Source organism: Myripristis murdjan, chromosome 23 (genome assembly GCF_902150065.1).
Source record: "Myripristis murdjan chromosome 23, fMyrMur1.1, whole genome shotgun sequence".
In the NCBI taxonomy this organism is placed as follows: Eukaryota; Metazoa; Chordata; class Actinopteri; order Holocentriformes; family Holocentridae; genus Myripristis; species Myripristis murdjan.
The window spans coordinates 11,919,900-11,934,172 of NC_044002.1; the positions used below are offsets into that span (position 1 = coordinate 11,919,900).

At 42.2% G+C, this 14,273-nt stretch overlaps 1 protein-coding gene across 1 annotated transcript in view; it reads right to left on the reverse strand.

Moving 5' to 3' along the window:
- Positions 1-14,273, reverse strand: part of cacna1c (calcium channel, voltage-dependent, L type, alpha 1C subunit) — a 239,468-nt gene that overhangs the window by 75,841 nt on the left and 149,354 nt on the right. Inside the window, exons 4-7 of the mRNA XM_030046392.1 lie at positions 11,760-11,899; positions 6,543-6,682; positions 3,911-4,072; positions 2,696-2,895 (exon numbers count right to left, since the gene is read on the reverse strand). Of these exons, the coding sequence (XP_029902252.1) occupies positions 2,696-2,895; positions 3,911-4,072; positions 6,543-6,682; positions 11,760-11,899 (642 nt within the window). The remainder of the gene's footprint in view (positions 1-2,695; positions 2,896-3,910; positions 4,073-6,542; positions 6,683-11,759; positions 11,900-14,273) is intronic.

A 14,273-nucleotide genomic window follows, 5' to 3' on the forward strand; every position in this document is an offset into this window, starting at 1 on the left:
TTAGTTGGTGTGTTAGCTCAAGCCCAGAGTCAAACTGTGTTTACACAGTTACACTTTTCCACATTGCCTTCAAAATTGAGTTTACACAGTAATTCTAAAATTCTCTATTGAAAGCAGCACTAATAAATATGTTATAAAGTGTTAGAGGATGTTGCACTAAAACTCTCTGTTGCAATCACAAATATGAGTAAAGTTCTTTGGGGATATTCAGAGGCAGAGGAAAATGCGGCACAGTAATGTGGGTATCTTACACAGAGCTGATGGAAGCAGCATAGGTGTTTATTGGGACTGATGCAAATGGGAAATCATATTGACATGGGCCGACATGAAATCTCATACTTCAGTGCACAGGAAAATATCAGGTTATTATTATGCACGCAAATGCAATTGTGGAGCTGGATTTGAATGACAAAGCTGAGAAAAATTACAGAGTAAAGCCGAATATTGCGGTTGTGTCACAAGAGAGAAAGAGAGAGAAAGAGGGGGCGAGAGACAGAGAGAGAGAGAAACTGGTTGTTTGCTTGGTTGGCTGTTTTGATAATATTGCATGCCATTAATCTATATTTCTGCATATGTGAGACAATGAAAACTAACTTAATGATCCATACAAACCAAATGTTTTTCCAAGCTTTGCACTATCAAAATATTTTTTTCTGCTGCAGTTTCCATTATTATTATTAAATACAATGCTTGATAAATGGGACCCATTCCTGGTAAAGGAATGATACATCTGATCCTCTACTGTGTCTGTGTTATCTGAGTGTGTATGTATTTGTGTGTGAGTGTACGAGGTTGCAGCAGTAAAGAAAGCGGCAGAAGGGGTGTAGAGCAAGTAAGCTCCCTGTTCAACATGTGGATATGCAGACACACACACACACACACACACACGCATACACAAATACAGATGTGTATGCAAACCTCAGTTTCACAAAACTCTGAGTTGTCAGCTTTGCTCAAAACGTCCATCTTTCAACAAACCTCTTACAGAACCGATTTAATTGTTGATTTAGCTATTTTTTATTCATCAAGCCATTAACTTGTTTCTCAGTGCATTCATTATTTCACTTTAAGTGCTGAGACAAGTGGAAATTAGAACAATCTCACTGTATAGATTTGTTGTTAGTGGCAGTCGGATGAAAAGTGACGTTTTGAAAAGCCACAGGGACTGGCAGCCATCAGTACCACAGGAGTGCTCTCCGCTGCTGAGGCAGACCACAGTGTGGTGGAGCACGCAGCAGGTTGCACAAACCGCCATGTTGGCTCCACAGTCCTGCTCTGCTCTGCTGCTGACTCTGCTGTGGGCATCGCAGCATGACGAGGTTATGCAGGGCAGTGTTAAATATTTGAAGCTGACACGTCTTAGCTCTACAGCGGTGGCAGCAACAAGGGACAACTTTGTCAAGCGATCCATGGCTGTAGTCAACGCTAGAAAAACAAACAATTACAGTTATAAGTGGACTGAGTTTCATTACCCCTGGGCCCTTGAAACAAGAGCCTCAAGCAGGGTTGCTGTTTTGAAGCAGAAAATTATGTCCGAACCTAACCACCACCGCCAGAGCCTCAGTAAAACTGATATTTATGTAGTAGGAATTTATCCTGTTAACTGTAGTCGATGTAGCGTCTGCTGCCTGCAGATTTAAACAGAAAGATGCAAAATCTAAATTTCACATCTCCTCTTAAATCAGTCAAACTCAATCCAAGATTAAGCTCTATATATGCATACGATTTCCATTAAAAGTTAAAATAAGTGTAAAAAAATGTCAAATCTGAAAGCTGAGGATAAAAACCTGACTCAGCCTTTCTGTATACTAGAAATGTCTGTCCTGTCGCACTCAACCCGACCCGACAGGAGCAGTGAGGTTAACTTGTTTGAGCAGCACCGAATAACCGCATGAAGGGGAGAAAATATTCACTCTTTTCTTTGTTTCTGTAAAAATACGACTTTTTCTCTCTCCATTAGTTGCAATATCATAATATATAAACACTTTCCACGGTTTAGGAGGGAACATATGGGACTTCAGCTGAATCTCTGCTAACACTGATTAACAGCGCAGACTAATTTACTGGTTTATTTAGCTGGAAAAAGCTGCTGCATGCTTCTGGCCATTTACTGAGGGAGGGCAGTGTGTGTTTATGTACATGCAGCTCTGCGCCTATGTGTGTGTGTGTGTATGTGTGTGTGCTCACTCCACAGATGAATCAGCTTGGTGATTCAACACACGTTCCAATTACATATTGTATTGTGTGCATTGATTTAGCCTGAGATATGAGCGAGTGGCATTATTACGCACATACACACACAATTTTACAGTGTGTGTGTGTGTGTCTCTGAGCAAGAACGCACACACCTGCCTTTCTGACAAGTGCCTGCACGTTATTGCTGTAGATTCTTTCGCTCAAAAGCACTCATGTGGCACTGATGTTTGAGATATAGAGTAGGTATGCGCACACAAAACAGTGTTGCACACACGCACACACGATGCGGATGGAATGCACAAAGAAAAACTCGATATGTCAGACAAATATTGACAACATTCACACTGAATACTGACATGCAAATCAACACAATATTCACACAACACACCGATAATAATATATGTTATTGGGCAGAGCAGACTTTGTGCATCTTTACTTGAGGATGCACACACACACACAGACACACACACACACTCTTGTGTTGTGGAGTCCGGCTCACCCAGTAAAGTACGTCCGTCCAGCCCTCCATGGTTATACACTGGAACACTGTCAGCATGGCGAAGGCAAAGTTGTCAAAGTTGGTGATGCCATCGTTGGGGCCTTCCCATCCCATAATGCACTGCGTTCCGTTGAGGTTACAGTGTCGACCGTGAGCCCCGTTGGGCGCACAGGGCGCTGGCCTTTCCTCTGCATGGGTACCTTGGAGAAAAGGGATGGGAGGAAGTGTCCTTTACATTTCCAGCGTGTCTTGAAAACATCTTGAAAGGGTTTGATTTGTTTGAGGTCTAACTCAAACAAATCAAACCCTTTTGGCTCAAAACACACAGTTTCTTCAGAGAGTTTAACTTTGAGGTGAAAAATAATCTTTGTTGAAACTTCTTAAACCCCACATAATTCAAGGGGAAGAGAGGGAAGAGAAAGTTGAGGTACTTTCTTTAGATAGGGATGCATCGTGCACATCACATCTAAAAAGTGCCTCATCTGAAACTAAAGAAATAAACAAATACAAAAAAAATGTTTTAAAAAAATCTGCCACCACTGCTGGAGAAGAAAGGAAAATTTCCCCTAAATACAGCACAGAGTCCAATTTTAACCACTGACTTATCGCTTTGATCACAGAAGTCAAATCATTTCACATTTTTAACACTTTTATCACAGTAAAGTGCACAAATTATAGCACCCCATTAGCATTTTGATCACAATGAGGAAATCATAGCACATATTTAGCACTTTGATTAGAGTACAGTCATATCACTTCTTTATCACTTTTATCATAAAAGGTGCTAAATTCTGTCTCAGAACTATAACTCAGGTTAAGAAAGGACAGAAAGTGAACCAAAACAAAAAACAAAGTCATAAAAATGATAAAAAAGAAAAGACAAACTAATTAGACAGACTAAGCTCTCCGGGGTGATGTATAGAATAATGCAGAGTGGATTCCACCAGCACTTACCCACCGCAAAGCTAATGCCCCTCATGGGACGTATAACAACACTCCAGTCCATTTATGCCTACAGACTTTTAGGGATATTGTTTCAATCATTTATTGCTGCTGCCATTTCAATTATTGCTCAAATAGCTCAGACATGGAAACTTATAAATGGTTTAAATACTTGACAGAGGAGATCATTTAAGCAGGTCAAGGTATGTGCAAAGTGGTCTGCTCACATCCATGTGTGCACGTTTGCGTGAGTGTGTGTGTCAGCGTGGGTACCTGTATGCCCGTCCCTGGAGTAAAAACAGGTCCTGTGCATCTTGCCCATGAAGAGCTCCAGGCCGATGATGGCGTAGATGATGATGACGAAGAGGACCAGCAGGGCGATATGGAGCAAAGGAACCATGGCTTTGATTATGGAGTTCAACACAACCTGTAAACCTGCAGCACACACACAGAAAGCAGCTGGTGAGGGTGTGCATGCATGTGTGTGTGTTTGTGTTTTTTTTTTTTTTTTTTTTTTTTTTTTTTGTGAGGACGTTCCAGTCACTGAGTTTTACATGAAACCTAATCTTCCATTAATAATCAGAATAATAGCTTGATCAGAATAAAATGTGTCATGTAACCTCCTCATGCATTTCAGATGAAAATTTGTTTTGTTATAAAAAGGGTGAGATAAATCTTTGATAATCCATTACATGGCAGAATGTTAGCAGGAAATGGCCACGTAAGCTACATTTACTACATTTTATGACTGAAAGCTTTAATATTCGTTCTGCTCGTGTTCACCCACTTAGAGAGAGTGACATCAATGAGTTCCTGGGAAAATACAAAACATGGTGCGCTCAAAACACAACTTGTCCATGAGCTATACAACTTTCAAGATAACTTTTGAATGCTTTGATGGCCAAAAGGCTCAAAACAATGCCTGCGGTTACATAAATACTTTCTCCAACATTCATAGTTGAATAATCCCAATTAATGATTGAAGGACGACTGTGTTCTGCTGAGAGTGCTGCTTAATTAAAAGATGGCAGAAAGGCAAATGTGCACAGCTTACAGTGCCTGTTCACCTTGGTTATGAGAAAATGTGAAGTTTACTTGAAGCAGAGTGTTTAGAAAAATCCTAAAATGATGTTGAACCTTCCAGCTGTGTAATGTTTAGATACAGCATTCAGATGTGCTATATTAAAAAAGCATTTCATGTACTGTGTGTTGCAAAAATAAATATTAGAAATAAAAATTGGTGAATTCAGCGCCCTCAGCCTATTCCACAAGGCAGTGAAGTGAAATCTACTTAGAAAGCACTTTCAAACAGGGATACATGGATACTAAAACTCAAACGGGCAAATTAATCTGTCCTTATATTAATACTTAAAAGCCACGAGGTTTGGTGCACTGTAAACCTTTTCTGGCAGGAGGAAAAATGTCTCCCGGCATGTGAAAATGCTGAAATGCTGCAAACTGTAAAGTTCATAGACGTACCATCTATTGTTCAGAGGAGCAGCCGTGACTATGCAGGCTAAATGCCACTTTGATTTATTGGGCCTAACCTACCACACTGTTCCTTATCTGTTAACCTTTTCTGAACAAGCTGCTTTGGAGTCCATCTTTGCGGAGAGGTTTGAATTACCCAGCATAGTTTTTCCTTTATTATTATCATTTGTCATTATTATCTACTTTTTAAGTGGTTGAGCATTGCTATAGAATGATTAGTGCACAAATTAGCTGTTCTAACTATTTTATAATGAGCCAAAACTACACAACCTGAATGCTGAGTGAGGAGGCAAATACTGCAGCTTGGTCATGTGCCTTCTGCGCCCGATGCAAACACCAAAGTTACCCACTGGCATCAGGATGAGATGCTGTCATGCTTTTATCATGTGTCAGTATCATGTGGTTAGAAACAGAAACTGGACACAGTCTTGGTCACACAGGAAAGGTCTCACTGGGAAACAGAATCAAACTTTTTTTTTTTTTTTTTTTTTTTACAACATAATCATCCCCTGCAGCTCACACTGACACCAAAGAGTGCCATTGGCTTTGAATGGGTGCCTTTTGACTCGATATCAGAAACAGAAGGTTGTGACCAAGCTGGGGTATTTGAAGCCTTGGGAAGAGCTTGGATCGGTGCTCATGTTACTCTCCTTAGTCAACTATTACTTAATAAAGTGCCTAAGGTAAAACTGGTTACAGAGCGTTTTTTCTGCAGTGATGAGTGACTGCGAGTTAGCAAACATGCTACTGATCACTTGTTGCTATGATACCATTCAACAGCCGGTCAAAATAACGGCGTGCGGGGTTCAACCTGAGCACTGCACTGCAGCACTCACAACACGTGCCAGGCGGGTTGTTCATGCTCTGAAACCTAAGGACAGAGTGTGGGATGTGCGTCCTGCGTATTTGCTTGTTATTGTGATCACACACCGCTTTACGAGCTCCCGACATGCTCGCACACACACACACACACAAACACACACACACACACACACACACACAAGATAGCCCATTCTCCCATGTCTCCTAGCCTGCTGGATTATTGATTTCTGTAGTCGCTAACACAGACAGGCAGACAGACAAGTCATCTACTGCTAGTACTGTCTGAGTGTCTGACAACAGGGCAACAGGACTCTGTGTGTGAGTGTGTGCCTGGAAGAATGTGGGTTTTTGTGCATTTGCGTGTGTGACTGAATGTGTGTGTGTGTGTGTGTGTGTGTGTGTGTGTGTGCACCAATACCAGCTCCAATCTGTGCTTCATTTCCCCCCTCCTTACCCAATCTCCCCTTGCACCTGATCCCCAGAGGTTACTTTTTCTTTCTTTCTTTCTTTCTTTCTTTCTTTCTTTCTTTCTTTCTTTCTTTCTTTCTTCCACACACTCTCTCACACACATGGTTATCAGTGTTGTACGTACTGGGCACTCCAGAGACCAGTCTGAGGGGTCTTAGCACTCTGAAGGCCCTCAGAGCTTTGACGTCGAAGCCCGCTGCCTTCCCTCCGATAGGAGTGGCCCCGTCCCCCTTGGTGGCCTGCTCCAGGATCGCACTGAACAACCTGCAAGACACACACACACACACACACACACAGAAAACGCTTCTTCAGTAACCATCATCATCAAGCATGTCCTGCTCCCACACAGCACTGAGTTAATGTCAAGTGACAGCAAAAGACTGCAGCTGTTGTTATTATTGCTTTAATTTCCTGCCATTGTTGCCATTGTATTGTTTTTGTCACAATCTGTATTACAGTTTATGTTCTTTCATATTTCAGACACCCAAGCTGACTTTCTCTAAGCTCTTTAAGGACTCCCATATGGAGCGATCACGCCCAAAACACAGTGGAATGAAAAAAAATTTTTTTGGTTTGCATGAGCAATTTATTGTTAGATGTACTTAAACTCTGACACACTGAATCAAATATATAATAGAGTGACTATTCAAGTTTTTCACTAACATTAAAAACTCAAGGGAGTGGTGTTCCATGTGAAATACTCACTATCAGAAATAAAAGTCAGTTATTTCTCCAACAGTTTATGAGTGTACTTTGTGTGTGTGTGTGTGTGTATGAGTGGGTGTGTACAATATGCTAACAGCATTGTGAGCCTGAACGCAGCTCCCATCCAGTTGCACATGACATCCCGTCTCTCTCCTCAACCTTTCCTGCTTTCCCCCTGTAATCTAATTAGTCCTGAGACAAAGCAGAGGGAAACACATGCTAATACAAAACATAATCTTCTTTAAAAAAAAAAAAAGAAGAAGAAAAAAAAAAGGGGGGGGGGGGGTAAATGTGTTTTTAAGCTGTTGCCTTTTGTTACCTATTATCCACTGTGAAATTATTTACAGACAAATCTTTGGGTGAGAGCTGCTCACAAGCTCAAAATTATGTATGTCCAGCTGAGCTTATCTCTCTCTCTCTCTCTCTCTCTTCCCCCCCTCTCTCTCTCTCTCTCTCTCTCCCGAGATCCTTTAGAAATCACCATACAATACCATTTTCCAGCGAGCGCGGCTCAAAGGCCAGTCGGCGGCGCGTTAGTCATGGAGAATTATCAATTAGCACAGATGAAATGGCCACTTGAAAAGACCTCTCAAAACATATCGCCCTCTCTCTCACTCTCCCTCTCTCTTTCTATTTCGCACCGCCTCCCTCTCGATTTGATTCACTCTCGCTCTCTCCCTGTCTCTCTGTAGACAGCACGCCATTGAAACAGCGTATAAAAACACATCAAGGAGCCACATTTTTGCCATGATGGGGTGTTAAAGGATAATTAGAGCCTTCAGGTGTACAATCACATCTACACTAGTAACTACAAAATGAGTCTACGCGCACGGCTAAAGATAGCAGAGATTGTGTACATTCATAAAGAAAACAGAGGAAGATAGTGGAGGTTAGTGTTGCTGCGATAATAACGCCGCTGCAAAACATTGAATTATTCTAAATACTCCACACTTTAACTGAATGTGCTCTGCAAGCTGAAAACTCACTGCAGCATCACCTCTAGAGGGTGTACAGGCTGTAGGAAGGACTGGACCAGTCAGAGCTGCAGTCTGGCTCTTGACAGTGAACTGCACCAGTCAAAATTCACCAGGGTTCAACAGCTGAAAACATGGCAACAGCGTCAAACAGTCAACAAGATTTTAAATTGAATCGAACCCGTCTGAACCGGCTGACAAAACGGGTGCGAAGTGCAAAAAAAAAAAAAAAAAAAAAAAAAAGCGGAGCTATATCTCTCACAGAGCCGACAGAGACGAACACCTCACTGATACTGTATATCAAACCCCGGTGTGGATGTTGCTGCAAAGCTCTCCAATTCCAGCTTAGCAACACACTGTGTGAAGATTTTTTTTGTGTGTGTGCTTACCATTGCTTCATAATAGGACTGAATTTTTATTTTTTAGATATTAAATTCGGTATTTGTATTTAAGTAACAAACTCTGGCAGTACAACATGCACTAACAGGAGTTGAATACATTCATAAATATTGCAGAGGATGCGTTGTTTCATAATTAAAGACAGTCTGCTTGTACTTGGACGGTAGCACTTTATGTACATCCTCACTGTAGTAAAAGACAGGAGCACTTGTGGACTTTTACAGATATAGATAGTAGATATTGAGATAGATACATATTTTTGCCTTCACCTGAAGCTTTTGCCTTTTATTTTTTTTTTCCCTTCAGTTCTTAATGATGTTTAATAATGTGGTTCAGTAACAAAGACCAAGCATCCCATTACCACAGAAAATGTATTTCGGCACAACTTATCTGTTCTTTTCCCTTCTGACTCAGTTTTCAACCCTGATTTTCCTCATCCCTTTATCTCTCACCCTTAATCCCTCCATCCCATCATCCATCATCCCTCCCTGTGGACCCTCAACCCATCCCTCCCACACCACCTTGGCTCTCCTCCATCCATATTATTCAATAAACTATTCCAAAACCATATCTTTATTTAAACTACGCAGAGGTAAGATGCAGGAGCTCGAAAACGGAAGATAATGAGGGATGAGAGGGAAAGGAGAATTACAGGGAACAGAGGGATGAGGAGGGAGGGTGACCTGTGAAGCTGGTGGGTTACAGATTGAACAATGCAGAGAAAGCCTACGAACCTGCGAGTATACTGTCTACACACACACACACACACACACACCACACATGCACGCGCACACACACACACACTCTAGTACACACATAGTCTGTTAGCTCACTGATCCTTCACTGATATACCCTTGGGAATGTGTCAGCAACACTATGGGCTCAGGCATCTGTGTGTGTGTGTGTGTATGTGTGTGTGTGTGTGTGTGTGTGTGTGTGTGTGTGTGCCTGAAAGGCTGCTCAGCACCAGGTACAAGCTCTCTCACCCATATGGTGAACATTCCAGAGGGAGGGAACTCTGTCACTTCTCATCTACACACACACACACACACACACAAATATACACACATCAACGCACGCACACACACATACACACACACACACACACACACACACACACACACACACACACACACATAAAGGGAGGCTGGCAGCTAGACACACACAGGCACTCATTCATGACAATCACTCACTCATGCACACACAAATAAAAAGACAGTGCTGCCACATCTGAGCATTTTCTGGGTCTGTACTGTATGTCCTTTCCATGTGTGTCTGTGTGTGGACTTGTGTGTGTGTGAGTGTGTGAGTGTGTCCCTTAAAATCACACAATGGCTTTTATGGATCATTTTTCTGCCTTTCTGTTCCATGTCATTTCAATCCTTTCATTGTGATGACACTGGGTTCATTGGTTTCAACAAGAAGACAATTTGAATAAGCCGCCAGTTTACAGTTAGTGTGTCAAATCACAGCGGGCGATCTGGACGATTTCAAAGGGAAGGAAAGTACTTTGGACATTTGAAAAGCAGATTTGAAAGGGTTCAGATGGTAAGAAGGGAACAATTTGAAAAGCCCCGGGGGAGCAGGGCGGCACAGTGCGGAGGAGGCAACTGTAGGATACAGGTTCAACCCGGCCGTCCTTCTGAAGTGTCCTTGAGCAAGACACTGAAGCCCTACCAGCTCCAGCATCGTTGACATCTGACCTCCCTGTGGCTGTGGGATCAATACAGCGTCACATTATATTACATTAGGCTGTGAAAGTCATGAAGAGACAGAGACAGAGAGGGACAGGCAGACCGAGAGGCTGGGTAACAGTGGTAAGACTGTTAAAGGTTGTGTTTATGCCAGGGGCACTGGCACTATGATGCCAGCCAATGGTGCATGTGTGTGTGTGTGTGTGTGTGTCCACGGGGTGATTAGTGATGGCTAATGTGAGTGAACAGTTCACTGCCTACAAACAGGACTGTGTGTTTGTGTGTGTGTTTGTTTTGTGTGTGTACATTCACAGAGCTTTTCTTCAGGGCATGGGACACTGTCTCCCTCTCTGTCCCTATCTCTCTCTCTTTCACACACACACACACACACACACACACACACACACACACACACACACGGTCAATTAGACCATTTTTATGAAATTAATGTAACTGTCAGGTCCACTGGCTATTGTGCCATTACCCCTGCACACACTGTACATGAAAAACAGCTGGCACACAGGCTCAGGCGCACACACACACACACACACACACACACACACACACACACAAACGTACACAAACGCACACACACACACACTGTTCAGCAGATGGGCGATGTTGCTGAGTTGCAGATAAAGAAAACAGAGCAGAGCGTTGCTATCAGTCTCCAACACAACTAATCATGTTAGGCCTCACCAGTACACTGCTGGCCCAAGCTTCCTGGGGCTTTAAACCCCACTTTCTATGAAGAGTCTATTTATGGAGTGAATAAAGTAATTGTTAAATAAAATAAAGTCATGAAATGAGACAGCAGTATAACCACTGGCAAGATGATTGTGGGCTTTAACCAGCTCTTCACTGCATTTATTATTGTGTGTCAGTTTTCTGTTAAACTGCTTTACAGCACAAAACAGAGGGAGAGCACTGAGCTAAGGCTTTCAGTTCATCACTGTGGCAGATTGTGTGATAGGTGAAAGGTCTGAGGGCAAAATGACTTCAAGCAGAACTGTCTAACCAAAGATGCTCTAATAAAAGGATATGATGCACCACAAGCTGCACCAATGGTATGAAAATGACCCAGATACTTCCTGTTTCCTAGGGCAGCAGTTCTCAACCTGGGATCTGGAAACCCCAAGGAGTCCTTCAAGGCTTTCTGAGGGGTCCCCCAAAAAACGGAGACATGAATCAGTCATTATCATTGACGTCTAAGTAACAGTGCCCACCCATTTGCCTAGCAATGGTGTTCTCACAGCCACAGCTCACAATGTTGCCACTTTGCCAAGCATATCCCAAGTCATCTATCGATCTATCTATCTGTCATCATCTATCAATTTAACATTAGGTCATAACATTTAGTGCAAAACTGTAAAGATGAGTGCATCCTCTCTCAGTGTGGGAAGTCCCAGTGGGAAACAACTGAAGGCAGCATGACTGCCTCGCTCTCCCCATCGAGCTACGCAGGTTCACACCACATATGACAAATAAAGCAAACATTTTACAGGGTTGTGTTTTTTTTTTCTTCTTCTTCTTCTTCTTCTTTTTTTTATGCAATCCCTGCCCACTCACCCTACGACTACGATGATGAAGTCTAGAAGATTCCAGCCGTTCCTCAAGTAGGCGTTGGGGTGGAAGAGCAGGCCGTAGGCTATCACCTTCAGGAACGCCTCCACCGTGAAGATGATGAGGAACAGATACTCCACACGCTCCTGCAGACACACACAAACACGAGGACAGCTATAAGAGCGGTGCATTTAAACGAGCTGCATCTTTGTATAATCAAGCCTTAAAAATGATGGATTAAAAAAAAACCTGTGCACCATCATCATATATTGAAACACTATAATTTAAAGAGTTCATGCAATTTTCATTTGTGAATATTTCATAAAAACATGGGTTATAAACAATAAAAGGTTCACATCTCTGGAATTTACTACATATGTGCATGATGTGTGTTTATGTGTGTTTACGTGTTACTCCACCATTGAACCTCACTGTTAATGCTCATTCTTAAAAAGCCCAAGTAAGGAAAGTAGTTGGAAACCAGCAGAACATCAGCTTCATGTGCTTGTGTAAAGCAGCAAAATGTTGCTATGTAAATTTGCATTGTCCCTATTCAAATAAATTATGAAATAAAATAAAAAAAATGTTTTTGAGGGAGAGAAAAGGAGAGGTAGGGAGAAAATAGAGGTAAGAAACCAAGAGAGGGAGACGAGGATAATGAGACAAAGAAAGAAGCAGAAGGAGGGGATTTTGCAAGTGTGAAAATGAATACTTTTACAAAATGCAAACTCACAAAAAAGATACTAGGAGGCTGTAATAAAAATGAAGGTGCGGCAAAAATCCATTCAGAAATCTTGTGTTCTTGTATAGATGTGAAATAAATTGGATAAGATTTGCTTTTGGAGGTTAGAACAAACATTTAGGTGTCTTCTTATAAGTCTGCCTGCGAGGATTAAACAGTGATTTCTCAAAGCTGCAGTCAGCGATGGCACAGTGAGATCAGCAGCACAAACACTGCCCTGCTCAGGGTGTGTTAGTATGTGTTAAACCAAAAGAAAGACACACACACACACACACACACACACACAAACACTCACAAGCTCAACAATTAAACCATTAATTTATGTCTAAACCATTAATTTATGACCAGTGTGATAGGAAAAGAAAAAGGACAGCAAAAAGAGTAGATGCAAGTACATGCGCGTGGACACACACACACACACACACACACACACATCGTATGACTCTGTATGTGACTTGTGAGCACTAACAGCACCAGATGAATAAACTGCTCTGAGTTTATTCATGAGAACATACCGTTCTGGTACTGTTAGTAATAGATGGTGGCTGCTGGTGTGTGTGTTTGTGTGTGTGTGTGTGTGTGTGTGTGTGTGTGCACGTGTTCAGACAGTAGCATTTTAGGAGCGGAAGAGCGCTTCCTTAGTTAAATAATGAAACTGAGTTGATCTGTGTACAGGATTTCAAGTTACATAAATGCAAGTTCACACTTAAACAAAGCACACACACACACACACACACACACACACACCAGGGTTTGACTACAGAGTTCCACACAGATCGTCGTCATAGTGATGACCTCTGTCTAAGGGGATCCTGGGAACTGTCCTGGGATGGCTGTCTTGTGTGTGCATGTATATGTGTGTGAGAGAGAGATTGAAATTATATAACTTTTTGACCATCTTAAAATTCAATCCACATAACAAACCATCCGTCCCTCATTTCTCTTTTCTTGTCAAGATTTTAAACAGAATAATATCAAGATGACGATGTCAAAACTGTTAAGCTCCTTTGGCAACGAAATACAGAAAAGATCTGCTTGTCTCCCTCTCTCCCTCTGAGATACTTAATCTTTTTAATAGAAAAAAACACAGATCCAGCTCCACCCACCCATCCATCCATCCATCCATCCATCCATCCTGGTCCCTGCTCCTCCTCTAGCCCAACTATTTTCCCATGGATACAAACACACAGACACACACACATACACACACAAAGCCAGAGCGTTGGGACAGTGACAGGAGGCCAGCCAGGTCTTCTCCCCAGGCACCGTGTCCCCGTCGTGGGAAGAACATGGACCGGACCTGGGCTGGAGGGGCGGAGCTGGTTTATCAAGCTTACCCAAGCAGCTCTACATTCACGAAACAGCAGCTCAGGTGGGACAAAGAGTTAACAAATATTCACTACAAAACCATGGTGTTTACATTTTAGGTAGTAAATTCCGTAGTATTTTATTCTTTCATTCATGTGAAGCATTTTGCAGCATTGTTTGGATCAGTTCTACATGAAAATGTTGCTGCTGCTGCTGATTATTGTTATTGTTGTTGTTGTTGTTGCACTAAATCCTCTGTCTCTGCCCTCTAAAGCAGCGGCTCTCAACCTTGTTGGTGTCAAGGACCCCCAAAGTGTTGCACATCAGGCTGCTGCCCCATATTTGATAAGATGTCGCCTCAGGGACCCCCATCTGATAAGATTTAGTGATTCTGTTGTCTATACAGTAAATTGGAAGATTAACAGTGAAGAGCATGAAACCTATGAACAGATGAGTCGTTCTTATACATT